The sequence below is a fragment of the Ochotona princeps genome, chromosome 16 (genome assembly GCF_030435755.1).
Source record: "Ochotona princeps isolate mOchPri1 chromosome 16, mOchPri1.hap1, whole genome shotgun sequence".
Taxonomy (NCBI): Eukaryota; Metazoa; Chordata; class Mammalia; order Lagomorpha; family Ochotonidae; genus Ochotona; species Ochotona princeps.
Genome location: NC_080847.1, coordinates 54556420 through 54578452, shown reverse-complemented (window position 1 = coordinate 54578452; position 22033 = coordinate 54556420). Strand labels below are relative to the sequence as shown.

The 22033-nt window shown below is 57.9% G+C and overlaps 1 protein-coding gene and 1 long non-coding RNA gene across 2 annotated transcripts; one reads left to right on the top strand and one right to left on the bottom strand.

Moving 5' to 3' along the window:
- The first annotated feature begins 530 nt into the window (after nt 1-530).
- Nucleotides 531-11878, top strand: BCAT2 (branched chain amino acid transaminase 2). Its single transcript, XM_004597181.2, has 11 exons — nt 531-724; nt 6341-6415; nt 6641-6844; nt 8541-8651; nt 8763-8882; nt 8978-9141; nt 9480-9622; nt 9760-9845; nt 11020-11160; nt 11238-11312; nt 11840-11878. Exons 1-11 carry the CDS (start codon nt 545-547, stop codon nt 11876-11878), a joined length of 1338 nt encoding a protein of 445 aa, XP_004597238.2. The 5' UTR covers nt 531-544.
- LOC131482201 (uncharacterized) lies at nt 1444-6070 on the bottom strand. Its single transcript, XR_009246803.1, has 3 exons — nt 6041-6070; nt 4734-4848; nt 1444-1566 (listed from the first exon to the last, which is right to left on the bottom strand). It is a non-coding gene; the product is annotated as an uncharacterized LOC131482201 (long non-coding RNA).
- Nucleotides 11879-22033: the final 10155 nt, after the last annotated feature.

The window sequence follows — 22033 nt, the reverse complement described above, 5'->3', positions numbered from 1 at the left end:
ACTTGGGGGGATGTGGGGGAGAGAGAAAAAGTGGGGTACGGTAAGACACAGCAGGAGAGTGCCGGGGCAGGACGTAGCCCCATGGGGAATCATCCCCCCCAAATAAGCCCAGGAATTGGATTTTGGCCTCACAAGTGTGCAAGACGGGGCTCCCCGGGAGGGCTTAGAGGCTCCCCGGGACCCCAAGACTGGACCCTGAGTCCCAGGTCGGGTCGATCCGGCCTCTGGGGGAACCTTGCCAAAGGGTGCCGCCAGGAAACCCTGCTCTGAGGCCGCCCCTGGAGGTTGGCTGCCGAGTGCTGCTGGGGACGGCGGTGGGCTGACATTACTTTTCGGGGTTCAAGCTCCCCTTCCTGCAGCCCCACGGGTCCCCGAGCCGCTGGGCCTGTTGCAGACGCCCATGCAGGCATGGTGGGGCCGGAGTCCCCTGCCCGGCCTTTCCCTTCCTCCCTCTCTCCCTCTCTCTCTCTCTAACCGGCCTCCGGCTGCTTATCCTGGCAAGGCACTGTTCTCGGGCGCGGCTGGAACAATGTGGCGGTGTGTGATGTGGGGGGTGGGTCTCTGCGCGCATGCGCTCTGCGCGGCCCGGCTGCCCCGGGAGCCGGGGGTGCCCCGGGGCGGGGGGTGTGCGCAGGGCGGGGCCGGAACGTCTTTCTCCCGGGCCCCGCCAGGGCGGGCCCAGTTAAGCGCCGCACGGATCATGGCCGCAGTCGCACGGGGCCAGGTGGGTGCGCAGCCCGGGGTCGGGGCGAGGGGAAGTCCTGAGGGCAGGCGCACTTCCGGCAGAGACCACACTGCGAGTGCCGCGGGTCCGGCTGGGCGCCGTGGCTGCCCCCGCGCTCGGGTTCCACTGCGGGGCGCCGCGGAGGATGGGGTTACCCGAGTGTGGGCAGTGAGAAGACAGACGGATGGGATGGGGAAAAAAACACACAAAGTGGGGGGCTTGGAGGAGGGGTCCGTCACGGCAGAGGGGATGAGGCCGTGTGAGGGGGCGCCGGTGTGCGGGGCGTGAGGAGGGCGTAGGGTCCCCAATCCAGGCCCCCCACGGTCCATTCTAGAACGATCGAGACGACCGCCGAGGGCTGCGTTCCCGAAGAGCCCTTTTTCTGCTTTGCATGTCAGCCGGGGCAGCTCCTCTGGGGCCCAGGGACGGGGATGGTCCTGGCGGGGGGTGGGATGTGACGTGGCGTGACGTGATGAGATGTGGCCTGACGTTTGTCCTTTGGAGAGCCGGTGATGTTTTAGAAAGTAAGGTCACTCGGGGAGGAAGCCCTGTCACAATCCCCACAGCCACAGCACACGCCCGGGGACACAAGGGACGGATTCTTACCTTCTGATCTTCCCTTGGCAGGCAGGGAAGCACAGTCCTGGGATATGGCCCGGGGCCATGGAGGGGAGGATGTGATGGTGACGGTGGCAGTGCTGGGACAGTCCTTTCTGGATTTCCACAGGTGTCACGTTCAGGGTCCTGGCCCCACATACTGGGGGTGCAATTGAAGCACCCCTCCACCCCAAGGGACAGTCTTGAAGGCCATTTGACCCTGTTGTAGTGGAGGCACGGCCTACCTGTTGGTGGGGAGGACCCTGGGGTTAGAACGGGCTGGACAGGGAGAGCTGGAGCTGTGGTAGGACACCCTGGTCTCTGATGTAAGTTGAGGGGACAGTTCTCTTTGTGGGTGCGTCCTGGATTCTAACCGGACTTTGATGAGTCAGCACAGCGCTGCCCAGGGACCCTCCCCTCTGGCTCTCCCTTTTTGCTTCATTCAGTCCCAGCCCTTCGAAGTGCTTGTGGCTAAGTTGCTGACATCCCAAGTTCCAGTCCCAGCTCCATTTTGGATTCCACCTTCCTGCTAACGTGCGCCTTGGGGGGAGGAGGCAGGCATCCTGCCCCAAGGGCTTGGACCCCTGCCACCCATGTGGGAGACCCGGATGTAGCTTCAGGTTCCTGGCTTCAGCCTGGCGCAGCCCCGACATTAGACGGGGGTTAACTAAGGCCTGGAAGAAGCCATATTTCTGTTTCTGCCTCTTCAGTCAATAAAGGGGAAGTGGGGAATCACCTCTTTGTGCCCGTGAGCCAGTTGGACCCATGCTGGCCGCCTCTTCCTGCCAGCTGGGAAGAGGCTCCTGGAGTTGGAGGGTGTTCCTTCTTTATCCTCGAGGCCTTAGTGGCCAGGGATCTTGCCGTGTCTGGGGATCCTGCGGGCCCTCCCGGATCCTGAGGCCTGCGCCCCCTCCGCCTTGCCATCTGCAGGATGCTGTGGGGTCCCTGTGTTCCTCAGTGCTGTATCTTGCGTTCTCCTGCCCTCATGTCTTACCCTGAGTTTGTCTCGCGTTGTTGTGTTTGTGTTTGTGTTGGTGAGATTTATTTGTCTGAAGTTACAGCAGAGACACAGATCTCTTCCATCCACATGGAGAGGACAGCTAGGCCCCAACCAGGACCTGGCAGCGCCTGCTGCGTCTCCTGTTGGGGTGACCAAGACTCGAGGGCTTGAACCCTCGTCTGCTGCTGTCCTGGCACATTCGCAGGAAATTGGATGGGAAACAGCGTTAGCTGGAGCTCCAGCAGGCACCTGCTGCTGAGTGTGGTCATCTCCAAGGAGCAGTTTCACCAGCTGCCCAACACACTCGCCTTCCCTCTCTCTCTCTCCCTCCCCGCCTCTCTCCTCTCTCTCTCCTCTCCCCTTCTCTCTCCTCTCCCTCTCGTCTCTATGATTTGACTGGTTTGAGCAAGTCTGTGCCTTCATTTCCGTTCTGTTCAGCTTATGTTCATCACGTCTTGCTTTTCTTTTGAAGATTTTTTGTTTGCTTTTGTATTTGAAAAGTAGAGTTGGGGACCCTACACGGTAGCCTAGTGGCGAAAGTCTTTGCCTTGCATGCACCAGGATCCCACATGGGTGCTGGTTTTAATCCTGGCCGACCTGCTTCCCATCCAGCTCCCTGACTGTGGCCTGGGAAGGCAGTCAAAGATGGCCCAAGGCCTTGGGACCCTGTACCTGCGTGGGAGACCCGGAAGAAGTTCCTGGCTCCTGGCTTTGGTTCAGCCCAGTTCCAGCCCTTGCAATGCTTGGGGAGTGAATCAGCGGATGGAAGATCTTTCTCTGTGTCTCTCCTCCTCTCTCTATATATCTGACTTTCCAATGAAAATAAATAAAAATTTAAAAAAAGAAAGAAAAGAAAGGAAGGAACGTAGAGCTGGGCCCAGTGCAATGATTTAATTGGCTAATCCTCTGCCTTCAAGAGCTGGGATCCCATATGCGTGTCAGTTCATGTCTTGGCTGCTCCACTTCCCATCCAGCTCTACCGCTGGGGAAAGTAGTAGAGGATGGCTCAAAGCCTTGGGACTCTGCACCTGTGTGGGAGACCCAGAAGAAGCTCCTGGCTTCTGTCTTCAGATCAGCTCAGCTCTGGCTGTTGTGGCCACTTGGGGAGTGAGCCAAAAGATAGATCTTTCTCCATCTTTCTCTCTAGATCTGCCTTTTCAGCAAAGGTAAATAAATCTTGTTTTTTTAAAGATTTATTTTATTTTCATTACAAAGTCAGATATACAGAGAGGAGGAGAGATAGAGAGGAAGATCTTCCGTCTGATGATTCACTCCCCAAGTGAGCCGCAATGGGCCGATGCGCGCCGATCCGAAGCCAGGAACCTGGAACCTCTTCCGGGTCTCCCACGCGGGTACAGGGTCCCAATGCATTGGGCCGTCCTCTCCTGCTTTCCCAGGCCACAAGCAGGGAGCTGAATGGGAAGCAGTCGGCCAGGATTGGAACCGGCGACCATATGGGATCCCATTGTGTTCAAGGCGAGGACTTAAGCCGTTAGGCCACGTCGCCGGGCCCAAGGTAAATAAATCTTAAGAAGAAGAAGAAGGGGCCCGGCGGCGTGGCCTAGCGGCTAAAGTCCTCGCCTTGAACGCCCCGGGATCCCATATGGGCGCCGGTTCTAATCCCGGCAGCTCCACTTCCCATCCAGCTCTCTGCTTGTGGCCTGGGAAAGCAGTTGAGGACGGCCCAAAGCCTTGGTATCCTCCACCTGTGTGGGAGACCTGGAGGAAGTTCCTGGCTTCTGGCTCCGGATCAGCACAGCACCGGCTGTTGCGCTCACCTGGGGAGTGAATCATCGGACGGAAGATCTTCCTCTCTGTCTTTCCTCCTCTGTGTATATCTGACTGTAATAAAATGAATAAATCTTAAAAAAAAAAAAGAAGAAGAAGGAGGAGGAGGAGGAGGAAGAAGAAGAAGGCAGAATTACAGAGAGGGAGGGAGAGAGAAATCTTCCATGTGCTGATTCACTCCCAGGTGGCCAAACAGCTGGAGCTGAGCCAGTCCAAAGCCAGCAGCCAGGAGCTTCTTCCGGGTCTCCCATGAGGGTGCAGGGTCCCGAGGCTTTGGGCCGTCCTCGACTGCTTTCCCAGGCCACAGGCAGGGAGCTGGATGGGAAGTGGAGCCGCACCAGGTGTCAGCTTAGCACACTGCACCATGATGCTGACTCCTCTTCGTGCTTATTTGTTGCTTTATTCCAGCTCTTCCCTAAGGGCCCATCAGCTGCCCACAGGCCAGTGGCCCTGCCTGTGTCCCGTGTCCTCTGTCCACACCCACTCCTGAAGGGCTGAGCAGGCCGTGTCGCCACCTAGAGGCCAAGCCAGGAACGCCCACTGGGTGCAGCCTGTATGCTCAGGCACTGTCCCTGCTCCTCGCGCAAGGCCTCAGCTCAGGCCTGGGGGCCGCCCAAGGCTCACCTGCTGAGCTGTCATCCATTCTCCCCAGTCAGTGTCAACTCTGGCAGCACACAGTCCAGAAGCAGGCCAGGAGGTAGTTCCCTCAGCCTCGGAACCTGGTGGTCTCCCTGCATGGCTAAGAAAAGGGTCACGTGAGGTCAGAGGTCATGGGGAGGGGCCATGCCACAGCTAGACCACATCCTGATCCCACTTCCAGGAAGGGGTGGAGAGCAAAAGGAAGTGAGCCCTGGAAGCCTTGGTGCCAGTGGAAGCCTTGGTGCCAGCGGCTGACCCAGTGCCCCTGGTAATGGAAGGGAATGCGAGTCACCACCACAGGGGGTCCCAAGGTGTTGGGTCAGACCTCAGGTCACTGGAACCCAGCTGGGTGTGAGAGGGGAGGGGCTGGGCTGGACCCCTGGAATGAGGGAGGTGGGGCTGGACCCCTGGGTGTGAGGGAGGAGGGCTGGGCTGGACCCCTGGGTGTGAGGGAGGAGGGCTGGACCCCTGGGTGTGAGGGAGGAGGGGCTGGGCTGGACCCCTGGGTGTGAGGGAGGAGGGGCTGGGCTGGACCCCTGGGTGTGAGGGAGGAGGGCTGGACCCCTGGGTGTGAGGGAGGAGGGGCTGGTCTGGACTCCTGGGTGTGAGGGAGGGGCTGGTCTGGACCCCTGGGTGTGAGGGAGGAGGGCTGGACCCCTGGGTGTGAGGGAGGAGGGCTGGTCTGGACCCCTGGGTGTGAGGGAGGAGGGCTGGACCCCTGGGTGTGAGGGTGGAGGGGCTGGGCTCGACCCCTGGGTGTGAGGGAGGAGGGCTGGACCCCTGGGTATGAGGGAGGAGGGCTGGACCCCTGGGTGTGAGGGAGGAGGGCTGGACCCCTGGGTGTGAGGGAGGAGGGCTGGACCCCTGGGTGTGAGGGAGGAGGGGCTGGACCCCTGGGTGTGAGGGAGGAGGGCTGGGCTGGACCCCGGGTGTGAGGGAGGAGGGCTGGACCCCTGGGTGTGAGGGAGGAGGAGCTGGACCCCTGGGTGTGAGGGAGGAGGGCTGGACCCCTGGGTGTGAGGGAGGAGGAGCTGGACCCCTGGGTGTGAGGGAGGAGGGCTGGGCTGGACCCCAGGTGTGAGGGAGGAGGGCTGGACCCCCGGGTGTGAGGGAGGAGGGCTGGACCCCTGGGTGTGAGGGAGGAGGAGCTGGACCCCTGGGTGTGAGGGAGGAGGGGCTGGACCCCTGGGTGTGAGGGAGGAGGGGCCAGGCCTGGGTCTTGGCTGTGGGTGGACACAATCCCTGGCTCTCCTGCCCCTGGCCTGCCGTGGATCGCTAGAGCCCCCACTTACCTGTGTGGCTCCCTGCAGTCCTCTGCTCTGAGCTGCTCTCAAGCTGGGACCAAAGTTCCCAGGGGTGGGCCCCACCTCCCTTGGACTTCACCCCGCAAGGAGGAGTCTATTGAAGTTGACTCAGCACTTCTGGGGACAGGGACGTGACCTTGCGTGCTGTGGGGAGCCTCCGGGCCCCGGGTGGGCCACAGGGCCCCTCCCAAGCGCAGGAGGCAGCAAATGGGGTGTTGGCGCCCCAGCCATTTCCCCTTTCACTGCCCGCCAGCCTCATGGTCTCCCTCACTTCTCTCGCTTTCCCAGGTCTGTGCCCGAAGGCTGCTTCCTGTCCCTTGGCTTCTGTTGGGTCCCAGAAGATGTGCCTCCACCAATTTCAAGGTGACAGGAAGAGGACTGGATCCCTTAGCCAGAAGCAGTTGGGACCGGGGCTGGATGGGAGCATCTGTACAAGGCCCACAGCCTTGTACAGGGGGGTGAAACTGCATATCCCAGAAGTCTCTGTGCTTATGGACCTGTCTTCTCTATAGGTGTGAGGCCCAGGGGTTCATGGGAGTTGTAGTTGGTCACTTTGGAGCCTCTTCTCAGATAATCGTCTTTTTTCAGGCTGCGGATCTGCAGCTGCAGATAACACATGCGCCTCAGAAGAAGCCCAATGCCCGCGAGCCCCTGGTGTTTGGGAAGACGTTTACTGACCACATGCTCATGGTGGAGTGGACGGGGAGCAAGGGCTGGGGACAGCCCCGCATCCAGCCCTTCCAGAACCTCACGCTGCACCCGGCCTGCTCTGCCCTGCATTACTCCCTGCAGGTGCTGTGGCCATGACCTCTGCCTTTGCCCCGCCCACACTTCCTGTTCTGGGCTGTCTCCAGACTGCCAGGGTCTGTTTGTTTGTGTTCTTTGTTTCAGTGTGTTCTTTGGAGAGGCCAGAGGGAGCCCTGGGCCGAGTGGGTGGGGGGAGACCCTCCAGGAGGAGGTGAGGGGACAGCCAGGGGCAAGCCCCAGATGGCGGGGAGAAGCTTGGAACTGTGGGACGGGGACATGGCTGAGGGGACTGGAGGAGTCGCTGGGCCTTGTCCAAGGCCACTGGAGCTGCAGAGTCAGGGCAGCTCGGAGACGCTCCTTGGGCCACATCGAGGACTAGCCGGAGGACAGAGGCAGGAGGCCAGACTGGGGCACAGATGCAGGAAGGAGGGGCTGCAGGGTCCAGGTGGGTCAAGCGCTGGGGGTGTGTGGGGAGGGATGGGACGGGGTGCACAGAGCTGTGCCCAGGTGATGGGCAGAACAAAGGGTGGCAAGAATGTGAGAGGCAGGTGGCCTCTAGAGAGATGACCCGCAGGTGCCAGGTCTCATGGCTCAGAGCTGGGGAACCTTTGCCCAGCTCACACCTGCAGGATCCACGCCACAGTAACCAACAAGAAGATTTACACAGAGAGAGACTGTTCGTTCTTCATAAGATTTGCTCCCCTGATGGTCTCGGTCTCAATGGTTGGAGCTGGGCCAGTCCAAAACCAGGAGCCAGGAGCTTCTTCTGGGTCTCCCAAGCAAGTGCCAAGAACTTGGACGCTGCTCCACCACCTTCCCAGGTGCATCGGAAATGAGCCGGATCAGAAGTGGAGTAGCCGGGACTAGAACTGACACTCTGAAATCGGATGCAGGCACCCCAAGCTGCGGCTTAACCTGCCCCCATTTCCTTAACACATTCGCAGTATTTGCATCCATCCCCATTAACTGTGGAACTTTCCGTTTAAAAGATTTATTTATTTGACACAGTTAAAGAGAGAGAGGCTTACTTCCCAAACAGTGGTAATTGGGTTAGGCCAAGCTAAGCCAGTTTTTTCTGGGTCTGTCATAGGTGCAAGGGCCCAAGCTCCTGGGCTTCCTCTGCGCCTTTCCTAATCATGTTAGCATGGAGCTGGATCAGAAGTGAAGCGAAGAATCAGGTGCCCACACAGATCCCTGGCACTCTTGGAGAGCCTCAATCCACTGCACCACCACCCCTACGCCTGGAATGTTTTAAAAGCTAATTCGAGGTCTAGGGAGCGACAGACAGAACCCCTGTCCACTAGTTTATTCCCACTGGCTGTAACAGCCAGGTCTGGCCACACCAAAGCTGGGGTCAGGCACTCAATGCAGGTCTCGCACATGGCTGGCAGGAGTCCAGCCTCTGAAACCATCACCTGCGGCCTCCAGGATGTTAGCACAAAACTGGGATTGGGAGTGGAGCTGGGACTCCAAAAACCTAGACAGCCGGGCCTTGAACCAGTGTCCACATACTAATGCTACAGACCACGGCTTTAGCACTGAGCCGCAGTGCTGTCCCCAGAGGGGGTGGAGAGAGAAAGGGGGTTCCTGAAGCCTTCAACAGCTGGGGATAGGAGTGCTAGACCAAGAGCCCAACGCTCACCCAGGCCCATCCGTTGCTTCGGTGTGTCCGTCCTGCTCTGTTTTGCCGAGTCTGCGCCGTTTCCAAGGCTGAGCCCCCTCCCTGCTTCCTGTCCCACAGCTCTTCGAGGGCATGAAGGCTTTCAAGGGCAAGGACCAACAGGTGCGCCTCTTCCGGCCGTGGCTCAACATGGAGCGCATGCTGCGCTCGGCTAGACGTCTCTGCCTGCCGGTGAGGGGCTCTGGCACAGCAGACAGGCGGGCTGACGGGCAGAGGGTGCGGGAAGGTGGGAAGTGGGGCGAGGCCTGCAGGTCCTCCTGACGCCCCAGGATTCCCCCGCAGAGCTTTGACAAGTTGGAGCTGCTGGAGTGCATCCGCCGCCTCATCCAGGTGGACAAGGACTGGGTGCCCGATGGTGCTGGCACCAGCCTGTACGTGCGGCCCGTGTTCATCGGAAACGAGGTAGGTTGGTCCCTCAAATGGCTGAGGCTGGGCTCTGGGTGGCCCGGCCCTGCCCTCCTGGGTCCCTGACACCGCCGCCCCTCTGCCCCCTGCAGCCCACCCTGGGTATCGGTGGTGCTACGCAGGCCCTCCTCTACGTCATCCTGTGCCCTGTGGGCTCTTACTTTCCTGGAGACTTTCTGACCCCTGTCTCGCTCCTGGCTGACCCCACGTTCATCCGGGCCTGGATGGGGGGCGTCGGTGACTACAAGCTGGGAGGGTGAGTGGCACTTATCTTGGTGTGTGCTTCCAGCCCGTCTTTGGGTGCCCACTGTCCTTCTGGGCTTGCTTCAGGTGGTCAGGTGGGGCCAGGCCCTGGGGGTGATGTTATCAGCATGGTGGGCTCATCACCTCGAGCCCTATGTCCCTGTGAGTGGCAAGGCTAAAAAGAGAGTGGCTCAGTTCCCTGGGGGATGGGGAGAAGGGCCCTGGGGGAGCTGCAGGAGGCAGGATCTGCTCTGATACATGCAGGGTCACCCCCTTTGGGAAGACCCAGCTAGGGTTGTGTTGTGGGTGGACAGGGGTCCCTGGCCCCTTCTGACAGGTTGTCTGCCCCAGGAATTACGGGCCCACGGTGTTTGTGCAGCAGGAGGCCCAGAGGCGGGGCTGCGAGCAGGTGCTGTGGCTCTACGGGCCTGAGCACCAGCTCACCGAGGTGGGCACCATGAACATCTTCATCTACTGGACCCACGAGGACGGGGGTGAGTGACTGCAGCCCCCTGGGGGCAAGAGTGGGTGTGCCAGCAGGCCCCCAGGGGTTCTGGGATGCTTGTCTTCTGAGCAGAATGGAGGGCGGGGTGGAGTCACTCACTGCCTACACCCCTTCCCCGTGCCCTAGTGCTGGAGCTGGTGACGCCCCCGCTGGACGGCGTCATCCTACCCGGGGTCATCCGGCAGAGTCTGCTGGACCTGGCTCGGAGCTGGGTGAGAGGGCACAAGGGGGCGGGCTGCCTGTGGGGTGCCCATGTGGGTGTGGGGTGATGGAGTGCCCGTGGGATGGATGTGCAGGTGTGGGGCATCTTTGAGGTGCCTGTGTGAGCGTGGGGCAATAGGGCAACCAACCATGTGCGGGGAGACGGGGTGTCTGTGTGGGTGTGGAGCAATGGGGTGCCTGTGGGGTACCTGCATGGGGTGGGGTGCTGGGGTCTTAGTGGAAAGGTGTCTGTGTTGGGGCGTGGGGCAACAGGTTGCCTGTGGGGTGTCTATATGGGAGTGGTGGGCACAGGGTGCCCGCTGGGTGTCTGTGTGAGCATGGGGTGATGGATGGACTATGGGGTGATGGAGTGTCTGTGTGGGTGTAGGGTGTCTTTGGGTTACCTGTGTGAGCTTGAGGCAACGGGGTGCCCATATGAGCACAGGGAGATGGGTGTGGATTAGTGGGGTACCTGCATGGGGGTGGGGTGCTGGGATCCTGGTAGAGGGGTGTCTCGTAGGGGCAGGGCAACAGGTTGTCCGTAGGGTTTCTATATGGGGGTGGTGGGCACAGGGTGCCCATATGGGCATGGGATGATGGAGTGACTGGGGTGGGTGTATGGGCAGGGAGTGTCTTTGGGGTGCCTATGTGAGCTTGGGACAATGGGGTACCCATGTGGGTGTGGGGAGATGGGGTGTCTGCGTGGATGAGGGGCAATGGGGTGTATGTGTGGGTGATGGGTGATGGGGTGCACGCAGGTTGCCTTTACAGGAATGGGTGATGGGGTGCCTGTAGGGTGCCTTTGTGAGCATGAGGTGATGGGATACCCGTGGGGTGCTTGTGTGGGCATGGGGCAGTGGGGTGCCTGCGGGGTACCCATGGGGTGCCTGTGTGGGTGATGGGTGATGGGGTACCTGAGTGGATATGGGGTGATGGGGTGCACACAGGGTGCCTGTACAGGTATGAGGCGATGGGGTGCCTGTGTGGGCGTGAGGTGATGGGGTATCCGTAGGGTGCCTGTAGGGTGCCTGTGTGGGCGTGGGGCAGCTGGATTGCCTGTGGTGTGCTTGCAGGGAGTGGACTCCTCGGGGTGTCTGTCTCCCTCTCTCTGGGTCTTGGGGCACCTCTCATCCTCGGGAAGACAGGACGGCCCCCAAGGACTGGCGGCTGTTCCTTGTCGCCCAGGGGGAGTTCCGGGTTGTGGAGCGCCAGGTGACCATGAGGGAGCTGCGGCGCGCGCTGCAGGAGGGCCGCGTGCGGGAGGTCTTCGGCTCTGGCACCGCCTGCCAGGTGTGCCCGGTGCACCAGATCCTGTACGAAGGCCAGGTGAGAGTGTGGGCATTGGGGCTGCTGCAGGGTGGGGAAGGCGGCCGAGCCTGGGCCTCATGGCACCTTCCCCCCAGCACCTCCACATTCCCACCATGGAGAATGGGCCGGAGCTCGTCCTCCGCTTCCAGAAGGACTTGAAGGCGATCCAGGTGAGCTGTGACCCAGAGCGTCCTGTGAAGATGCCTCTGCTCGGCCCCTGGGTCCTTGCTCGACTTCTGGGCTAACGCTGTGGCAGCCTCTGGCCCCGAAAGTCCTGCTGGGACAGAGCCCTTTCCCATGAGCCTCTGGGGGGAGGGATGCCTTTCCCATGAGCCTCTGGGGGGGAGGGATGCCTTCCCCATGAGCCTCCATGCCCTGACCCCCATGCAGCGCCTGGGTAACCTGATCCTGGGTGGAGCAATTGCTTCCCATGGTCCTTTGCTGCCCCTATAATCCTAGAGACAACGTTCCCATGAGCCTCTGGGAGGGTAGGGATGCCGCTCCCGTGAGCCTCTGCTTGCCTCCCCAGATACCCTTTGAGGCCTGTGAACCCTGTCTCCCCTCCCCCGCCAAGTAGACTGTATTTCCCATGAGACGCTGGGGCGCAACTCCATTTGCCCTCCTCCTGGGGCGCCGCAGAGCCTGCTGGGAGTTGTAGTGCGGCTCCCCCTCACGCCGCCCCGCCCGTGCCCCGCAGTACGGAACGAGAGCGCACGAGTGGATGCTCACGGTGTGACCAGCACAGTCCCGCCTCGCCTCCTCGCCGACGACTCACCTCAAGTGCAATATGAATCAGACTGGGGGCGCCCAGACTCCTGGGTCCACGGCGCTCCCATGTCGTCGCTACACTCCCAAAGCCATAGGGGCCGACGCAGGGGTCTGCGCCCCCAGCCCTCTAGGGGATCACGTCCCCCAACTGCTCCGTTTCCGAGGGGGAGGTGGTCCACGCTGCGCACTGGCCCCCACTCCGCGCATCTCCGTTCTCTCGGGCCCGACCCTCGGTGCTGCCGTTGATTTTGTTTTTTCTCTGCTGCAATTTTGAAATAAAATGCCAAAGAACAAGCCCTGCGTTGTCGTGTGCGGAGAGCTGGGCTCGGGCAGGCGTTAGAGCGGGGGTGCACCCGCCCACCTCATTGTCAAGGTCAGGGGAATCCGGCGTGGCGATGGCCGTCTTCCTGCACTAACCTGCTCCCACACTTCCCCTTCTTGGGGTCACCCCTCGGGGCTGTTCTCTTCCCACAGCTCTGTGTCCCCTTGGCCCTGGCCTGGGGACACCCCTGCCGTCCCACCCCGCAGCGGACTGTCATGGGAGCTGGTGGGGGAGTCACTGTGGGCAAGCCTCGCCCTGGGTTGGCTCTGGTGCTTGCATGTGCCACGCTCACCCCAGCATGTGTTTAGAAAGCGCCCAGGCCTTGGGACCCTGTGTGCCACTTACCTGTGTGTGTGGAACCAGCTGGCACGCAGGGTTGGTGGTGCGCCAGCAGCCCATCAGTGAGCCATTGCTACATCTTCTGTCAGCAGTTGCTCAAGGGAGAACATCGCCTTGAGGCTTCGGGGAAACTTTCTTCTCTTGATTAAAAACAAACCAAGCGGCTAAAGACCTCATCTTGCACACACCGCAATCCCATATGGATGACATTCCCCACTTCCCATCCAGCTTGCGGCCTGGGAAAGCAGTCAGGGATGGCCCAAGGTCTGGGGACCCTGCACCCACGTGGGGGACCTGGAGGAAGCTCCTGGCTCCTGACTTGGGATGGGCTCAGCTCCAGCCATTGTGGCCATCTGGGGAGTGAATCATCGGATGGAAGATCTTCCTCTCTGTCTCTCCTCCTCTCTGTATATCCGGCTTTCCAATAATAAAATAAATAAATCTTAACAAATAAAAACCACCTTAAACTAATAGCTGTGTGACTTTGGGGCAGTGAGTTTGCCTTTCTGTGACTCAGTTTCCTCACTACAGAATGAGCCTGGGAGGCAGAGATGACTCCAGGCCTCGGTCCCTGCCGCCCCCATAGGCTCCCGGCCTGGACCAGCCCCGGCTGTGGGCCAAACCCTTGAGAATGAACCAGCAAAACAAAACAAAACAAAACAAAAAACAAAACCATTGGTCTCTGCCTTTCAAAAAGAACAAGCAAAGGCGTGGCGGGGTGGCTTACCTGGCTAGTCCTCCCCCTTAGGAGTGCTGGGATCCCACATGGGCACTGGTTTGTATCCTGGCTACTCCACTTTCGCCCAGCTCTCTTTCTTGTGGCCTGGGAAAGTAGCAGAGAATGACGCAAAACTCTGGGACCCTGAGTCCACAGAGGGGACATGGAAGACGCTCCTGGCTTTGGATTTAGCTCCAGCAACTGTGACTGCTCTTGGGAGTGAACCAGCAGACAATGTTGAAGTGGAAATTTCTGTCTGTAAATCTGCCTTTGTAACAAAAATTTAAAAAAATTTTAAAACCACGAATTAAGAAAGTAAACTGATTTACATGGTTGAGTATATGGTGTTTTTTTTTTTTCCAAAACTAAGTTTAAAGTTGGTTTTGCTTTTCAGTGTGGGAAAGGTGGTAGAGACTTGTGGCGTCTGGCGCCACCCGGCGGCCGTAGTGGGTATCGCGCCTCGCGGCGGAAACAGCAGGTGGCCGACTGAGAGTTGAAACAAGATTTGAGCGGTTTTCAGTGGTGAGCGGTTAAACCAACTTTTACGTCGTTGTACAAACTTAGAAGCAGAGTGAGGGTTTGGTGTTTGAGAAGACTCTCTGTGAGTTGGTGCTTAAGAAACCCCTGCTTGGGTGTGGATGAAAGAACGAAGTGGAAAAACCTGTTTACAAAGCTACATTCCCCACAAGCATAAACAAAAAAAGATAGATTAGTTGGGTTTGATGGAAATTAAAGTCTTGGGCACCAATCAACGTTATCCAGGGCTTGAAAGAAGGGTACAGATCTTACATTTGGCCAGTGGCGGATAGCCGAAATAAACAAGGTCACATCAAAAGGACTGGTGATAGTTTCAACCAGGGTTTGGGACTGCAAGCAGACGCGTCCCTGCAAGCTGGAAACAGACGCCAAACACCACGATCCTTAGGAAACTGCAACCCAAGACTTCAGTCAAAGCAGCGTGATGGAGAAGGGTATAGAGGTGATGATGGCGATGACGAAGGAGCTAGCTGGTGTTAACCAGGATGTGTGAGGGGATTGAAACCCTTTAGCGCTATCCATGGGAATGGTAAGTTGCTGTGGGTTCCATGGAAACCAGTTTCAAGTTCGGCCAAAAGTTAGCTATAGTAGTCTCTATGGCAGTATGAGTTAAGCCATGGCATCCAGCGTTGGTATCCCATATAGGTGCGAGTTCAAGTCCCAGCTGCTCCACTTCGTTTTCAGCTCCCTGCTTGTGGCCCAAAGCCTTGGGATCCTGGAAGGCCCTGAAGAGGCTCCTGGTTTCAGATCAGCTCAGCTCTGGCCATTGCAGCCACTTGGGGGGTGAACCGGCAGACAGAAGATATTTTTCCCTCTCCTCTCTGCAAATCTGACTTTCCAATGAAAATAAGCAATTTTTGGGGGCCCCGGCGGCGTGGCTTAGCGGCTAAAGTCCTCACCTTGAAGGCGCCTGGATCCCATATGGGTGCTAGTTCTAATCCCGGCAGCTCCACTTCCCATCCAGCTCCCTGCTTGTGGCCTGGGAAAGCAGCCAAGGACGGCCCAAAGCCTTGGGACCCTGCACCCGCGTGGGAGACCTGGAGGAAGTTCCTGGTTCCTGGCTTCAGATCGGCTCAGCACCAGCCATTGCACTCACTTGGGCAGTGAATCATCGGATGGAAGATCTTCCTCTCTGCCTCTCCTCCTCTGTATATCTGACTTTGTAATAAAAATAAATAAATCTTTAAAAAAAAGAAGAAGAAAATGGGCTAATGACATTAAGTATCTCTCCACCCTGATTCGGATCAGTGGTCTTTATAGAGCAAAAATTCACAGAGGGGTGCAGGGAGCTGGGCTAACACGGCACTATCTTTTTTTTTTAAGATTTATTTATTTTTATTGGAAAGGCAGATGTACAGAGAGGAGGAGAGACAGAGAGGAACATCTTCCTTCTGCTGGTGCCCAGGCCACAAGCAGGAAGCTGGATGGGAAGCAGGGCTGCTGGGACTAGAACTGGTGTCCATATGGGATCCCACCATGTGCAAGGCGAGGACTTTAGCCGCTGTGCCAGGCCCTGGACTCAACCATTCACACAGGCTGTGGCTTTCTCATCCAGACTGGTGTCACCAGTGTGTGTGTGTGTGTGTGTGGGGTCACCTCACCTGTGACAGAGCCCTGCTCCATGTGGCCTCACTCACAGCAGGCCTGTTCCCGCAGCTTCAGCTAGAGGTCATTTTACAAAATTGACACCAAAGCTCTCATTGGAAAAAAAAAAGGCGACGTCAAAGACATCCTTTTCTTAGAAAACTGCCGAATGTGCGGGGAAGTAGCAAGACAGAGTGTGCGCTGGGCCTACAGCAGCATCCTGGCTTCCGCCCACTGATGTTTCCTGCAAACAGCCCGTCAGACGTCCTCGGCGGCTTCCGCCTGCACCTTGTGCATCGTGCATCCCTGCCGCACCTGAGGAAACTGACCAGGAGTGTCCTCTAATGTCCCCTCCTGATCCCTAATCCCCCGCAGGACGTGGCCTTGGGGTAGCCCCTGGAAGCAGCCGGGAAGAAGCCAATGGACCTGGAAAGGAGCCGGTGCCTCGTGGTGGCACTTGGGCGAGCCAGCAGCAGAGGGCGCTCTCGCAGCGGCAGTGCGAACGCGCTCCCCCTGGTGGCCACGTGCGGAGGCGCGGGCAGAGGCAGCGGCAGGTGCTGACCTCCCAGGAGTGTGTGCACGCTCACAGGGTCCGCGCTGGATGGGAAGTGGAGCGGCAGACACTAGAATCAGTGTTTGCATGGGATACCGGCACGGCAGGACAGAGGATTAGTCTGTTGAGCCACAGCATCAGCCCTACTAGTAGCCAGCTAGCTCAATTTGATCCTAGCATTTTGTCATAGTTAGCCTGGCATTCTCACAGACCGGAAAGTTCACGTGCCTGAGTGGCGCTTGAGTTTCTGGAGGCCCAAGGTGTTTGTATTTCTATGCCTGCAGGCGTCACTGAACTCTCATCCCTGGAATCAAGCCCTGACCCTTTGTCTTGTCCTCTTGTGATACCCTGAGCTGGCAGGCCCATGGTCACGAGGGAGGCGCGCACTTTATCTCAGGTGTGTGGGTTCAGCAGCCACTCCGTCACGGTTACACACGGCGTGATGGAGCCGGGCAGCTGGGGCGTGGGCAGCAAGCCGGCCATCCCAGACAAGAGGAGTTTTTTTAAGTTTTAGGGTGTCCTGTGGCTGGGCCTGATGAGTTCCTTCTTTCTTTTTAAAGATATATTTTTTTTTATTACAAAGTCAGATATACAGAGAGGAGGAGAGACAGACAGGAAGATCTTCTGCCTGATGATTCACTCCCCAAGTGACTGCAACAGCCGGTGCTGTGCCGATCCAAAGCCGGGAACCAGGAACCTCTTCCAGGTCTCCCACGTGGGTGCACGGTCCTAAAGCCTTGGGCCGTCCTCGACTGCTTTCCCAGGCCACAAGCAGGGAGCTGGATGGGAAGTGGAGCTGCCGGGATTAGAACCAGCACCCATATGGGATCACAGGGCATGCAAAATGAGGACTTTAGCCATTAGGCTACCACACTGGGCCTTCTGATGAGTTTTTGAGAAGAGAACTGCAACCTCCTGCAGAAGGTGCCCACATGACCATGGATCTGACCTTCATCATGGGCACAGGGGTGGGTGCAGAGATCCACTGTGTGTGGAGCCTGGATGAGCCACAGTGCCCTGGTACTCTGCCCAGTGTGGACCCAGGCGCTGAGGCCGACAGAGCTGTCTCCACCCAGAGCTGCCGCTGGCGGGTTGCTCTGACGTCAGAGCAGGTCACTGTGCGGGGTGAACCTGAGCCTACTGGCACATTCTCGCACGAAAGTAGCTACCTAGATGGAACCAATCGGAGCAGGAGCAGAGTAAGAGCTGCTGGAATAGCAATTACCAGTCAGAGGATTGGAATAACAAACTTCGGCCGTGGGGAGGAGGCGGGCACGAGGGCCAGTCCGGCGGCTGGCATCTGTGATCCAGTGTAGCCTAATCTCAAGGCACACCTCAGCGTTGCCAACCAGCTTGTGCGCTGTTCAGGGGACAGCCCCCTTTTCTGTCTGACAGCGACCTGGCCTACCTGCTCACGGTGGGGACCTGTGTCCACATGCAACTGGCCAGCTCTGTCAGGCCTGACAGGGGCCAGCGTGGAGAAGGGCATGGCAGAGGGGTTGGGGTGGAGGTCCAGGAGTGCCCCTCTGCTCACCGCCCTGGCATTGCCCACAGCAAAGCTTGATGCGACAGAAGTGACTTCCATATTTAAAAACTTACACTAGGGAGTGTAGCAGGTGTGGGATGCTGGCAGGTGGCTGAGCGGGCCTGCTCTGTCCAGTCCCTGCCCACTGGCTCAGCGTGCTCTTTGCCCAGCGTGGGTGGCCAGTGCACCAGAGACTCGGTGTTAATGCAGGGCTCTAGGCCGGCGCATGGTGGGACACAGGCTGCCGCTGTGCCATGCGACACTCATACCTCAGGTGGACAGCTGCGTGGACAGCTGCGTGACCCCTCCTTTGAACCTCTCCTGTCAGTGGAGGGGCAGAGTCTGAGGTCAGCCCCGGGTAGGGCTCCCCCGGCCCTCCGCTCCCCCATCTCATGCAGGACCCCCCTCCCCCCGGGTTCAGGGTCAGTGCGCTTTCGGTTTAGTTTTCCACACAAAGGGCAGAGGTTGCAGGAATGGGGCCCAGGCACGGGTCCTTCCTCAGGCTGCCCCTAGGATGGTGCAAGCTGGCGGGCATCCACCGAGCTGATCTGCTCCTGCACTGCCCTGGGGTGGGGGCGGTCTGGGCAACGGCTTTGATTTCTCACAGGGCTCTCTCTGTTCCAGCACCTGGTTCCTCCCCAGGGGAGGAGGGTCAGTCTAACTGTATCAGTGACCCTGAGGCACACAGGGGAGCCAGGGGTGTGAGAGGGGCTGTGCGACCAGTTCAGGAGTTTGGCGCCTCTCCAGCCCTCCATCAGCCAGGAGGCAGCAGCTATTTGCACGGTCGGTCCAGGGCTGGGGTCTCTGACACTGATGGGGGGAGGAGCCACCCCATGTCATCCCGTCCTGGGCAGTGTACCCTTTGAGGGAGCAGCTGAGGCCAGGGCTGGGCCAGGCCCACTCCCACAGAGATGCCGGCATGCAGCCCACACAGCCTGAGCCGTCAAGGCCACTCGGCCGTACGTCCGGCTGGTTTTCACGCTCCAGGACAACGACCCCAGACGAGCTTGTCTCTGGTCACACCATCCATGAGACCTGCGTAGAGCCCTTCTTTCTCTTCCTTAATTATGCTAACAAAAACAGAGCGTGAAGCATTGGGCAAGGGGGTGTATTAGGTATGTGTAAATGTATGTTTTTCAAAATCAGTGATCCTCCAGGAACGTGTAGGCTTTTTTTCTTTTTTGGAAAACGTATTCATTTACTTATTGTTTTTTTTTTTAAGATTTATTTATTTTTATTACAAAGTCAGATATACAGAGAGGAGGAGAGACAGATAGGAAGATCTTCCGTCCGATGATTCACTCCCCAACGGCCAGTACTGTGCCGAACCGAAGCCGGGAACCTGGAACCTCTTCTGGGTCTCCCATGTGGGTGTAGGGTCCCAAATTTTTGGGCCATCCTTGACTACTTTCCCAGGCCACAAGCAGGGAGCTGGATGGGAAGTGGAGCTGCCGGGATTAGAACTGGCGCCCATATGGGATCCAGACGCTTTTAAGGCGAGGACTTTAGCCACTAGGCCACGCCGCCGGGCCCAGAAAACTTACTCATTTACTTATTTGGAAGACAGAATGACCAAGGGAGGAACAGCCAGAGAAAAAGATCCTTCAGTCCCCGAATGGCCGTGGGAGCTGGACCTGGTCTGGTCTTGGCAGGAGCTGCGTCTGGGTCTCCCACGTGGGCGCAGGGTCGATCCACTCGGGCCATGTCCCACTGCTTACTAAGGTGCCTCAACAGAGAGCTGGTTTGAAAGTGGAGCAGCCAGGATTTGAACCGGTGCTGATGTGGGATGCTGGTGTTGTCGGGAGCGGCCCAACCCTCGGCACCAGTACAATGCCGACCCCTTGTAGTTCACTTTTTTTTTTTAAAAAAAAAACAAATGAATGTATTTATTTCTGTGAGAGAGAGGGCCAGATGGGGCTTCCATCAGTCAGTTCGCTCCCTCAGAGTCCCCAGGGGCCGGGATTGAGCCAGGTCACAGCCAGGAGGCAGCAATAGGTTCTGGGTGTTCCTTGTGGGCAGCAGGAAGACAGCTGCCTGAACCACCCCCACCGGCCCCCAGTGTCTGCCCTGGAGCAAGGAGCCGGACGCAGTGACAGACCCCGGCGTGCGGCGGGTGTGGGACACACGTCTCATGTGCTAGAGTCAATTCCTGTCCCTGATTTTTCAAAATGTGATGGGAACCCTGAACTGACTCCTATGGTTATAACTTGCAAAAAAAAAAAAAAAATCAAAAAACAAAACAAAACAACCAAAAAAAAAAAATCAAGTTACTGAGGCCAGTGCAATGGCCTTGCAGCCTGAGCCTCTGTCTAGCAGTGCGGGTTTGAGTCCCAGTTGCCGCTTCCCATCCAGCTCCCTGCCTGTGGCCTGGGAAAGCAGTGGAGGACGGCCCAAAGCCTCGGGACCCTGCACCCGTGTGGGAGACCTGGAAGAGTCTCCTGGCTCCTGGCTTCGGATCGGTGCAGCTCCAGCTGTTGGGGTCTCTTGAGTAATGGACCAGCAGGTGGAAGATTTTTCTCTCTCCTTTCTGTGGATCTGCTTTTCTGTTCTTTCCTTTTCTCTTTTTTTAAAAATGTTTATGGAAAGGCAGATTTACAGAGAAGGAATACAGAGAGAAGGATGTTTCCTCTACTGGTTCACTCCACAAGTGGCTGCAATGGCCAGGAAGTTCAGGGTCCCAAGGCTTTGGGCCATCTTCTGCTGCTTTCCCAGGCCACAGGCAGGGAGCTGGATGGGACATAAACCTGTGTCCATATGGGATCCTGGCACGTGTAAGGTGAGGACTTTAACCACTACGCTATCGCGCCAGACCCTGCTTGACAGCTATTGCTAACACTTTCGCTGATCTCAGCTCCATATAAAGTTATGACTAAGAGAAAACTTTGCACAAATGGATGTCAGACACGTTTTGGAAGCACTCAGGCACTTGCTAGTTTATGACATTTGAAAACTGTGTTTGTCAAATATCGTGGCTAACTTTAACGTGTCAGAGAACACACCCAGGTGTAGTTCTACAGGAACAGAAAGCAACCATGGCACGTGGCCATGGTCCTCTCCCAGGCACAGGGAGCTGTGCGGTCAGAGGTATCTATGGTTCGGCCTGCTGGGGAAAGTGAGCAGAGTACCTCATAATTATTTCTCTTATTAAAAAAAAAAATTTGCAATGCAGAGACAGTTCACTTCCCCAAATGACCATGACACCTGGAACTGAGCCAATCTGAAGCCAAGAGCCAGGAGCTTCTTCCGGGTCTCCCACACAGGTGCCAGCTCCCAAGGCTTTGGGCTGTTCTCGACTGCCTTCCCAGGCCACAGGCAGGGAGCTGGGTGGGAAGTGGGGCAGCTGGGACTGGAACCGGCGTTCCTGTGGGTTGCCAGCCCCACACGCAGAGGCTGAATTTGCCTGGGCCTCGCGGTGACCGCAGCTTAACCGCTGGTTTCATTGCTAGGTCAAATGCCTGCTGCTGTATTTCTTCACTGTTAAACGATGGTCAGAGATATGTTCTCCCACCCCCACGTCTTATGAAACTTGGGTCCTAATTTACCCCGCGTAGCACAAAAGAGGGGGTGCGGCTGATGGTGGGGTGGGGCTCCCTGCTTGGCTGATGGCTGTAAGCACAGCCCTGCAGGGAGAGGGCTCAGGGTGAGGATGGGACAGAGAGGTCGCGATGGGAGGGGCAGCCCCCCCACCTTGACGCTCTGGGGCCGCACAGACTGGGAACAAGCAAGGAGTCAGCCCCCACCTTGGTGGGGTCCCAGGGGTGGGACCTGCTCTACTGGCCTGCAGGCTACAGAGAAGTTTTTCTTTTCTTTAAGATTCATTTTATTTAGTTGGAAGGCGGAGCTACAAACCAATTAGTTTACACCCTAAATGGCCACATCGGCCAGGGTCGGGCAAGGCCTAAACCAGGAGCCAGGAGCTCCCTCTGTGTCTCCCACATGGGATGCTGGCACCACAGCACCAACTGTACCCCAACGCCCGCCCTGACTGGGGGCTTTGTGGGTGTGAGTGTGGGTCCCCCCTCCTCCCACTTCTGGGAAGGCCTGGGTGGGGGATTTTGGCTGTGGAATTCCCCTAAATAAACCCTTCCACAAGTCGGAGTTCTTGTTTGTCAGAAACACAAATGACCCCTACAGCCCCGGGATCCGTACCTGCGTGCGAAGGCCGTACCGCTGGCCCCAGCCAAGGAGCTGCTTCTGATAAGGGTCACAAGGACGCAGACGTGAGGCTGGAGCCAGCTTCTCCCGGTCCCTTGTACACACATTCATTTTCTCCTCACACACGAAGGTCATGTCTACCTGGCTGCTTAACAGAAGCAGCACTGGGCGATTCAAGCCCACGTGGGAGACGTGGATGGAGCAGCAGTGTCCTGACTTCCGCCTGGCTCAGCCCGGGTTGTTGGGGCCGGGTGGGGAGTGAACCAGCAGGTGGAAGATCTCTCTCTTGTTTTCACTGTCACTCTGCCTTTCAAATAAAAAATCTTTGTTAAAAATAGCACCTAAAGCAAACAAGTCTTCGAAATGGGAGAGAGAAATAGCAACCATCTG

What these genes read in the sequence shown, in the direction of transcription:
- BCAT2 (XM_004597181.2), top strand. Translation starts at nt 545, where the DNA reads ATGTGGGGGGTGGGTCTCTGCGCGCATGCGCTCTGCGCGGCCCGGCTG. An exon ending in GTGCCTCCACCAATTTCAAG is followed by an intron (nt 6,416 to 6,640) that starts GTGACAGGAAGA and finishes GTCTTTTTTCAG; the next exon opens with GCTGCGGATCTGCAGCTGCA. An exon ending in AGATCCTGTACGAAGGCCAG is followed by an intron (nt 11,161 to 11,237) that starts GTGAGAGTGTGG and finishes CCTTCCCCCCAG; the next exon opens with CACCTCCACATTCCCACCAT.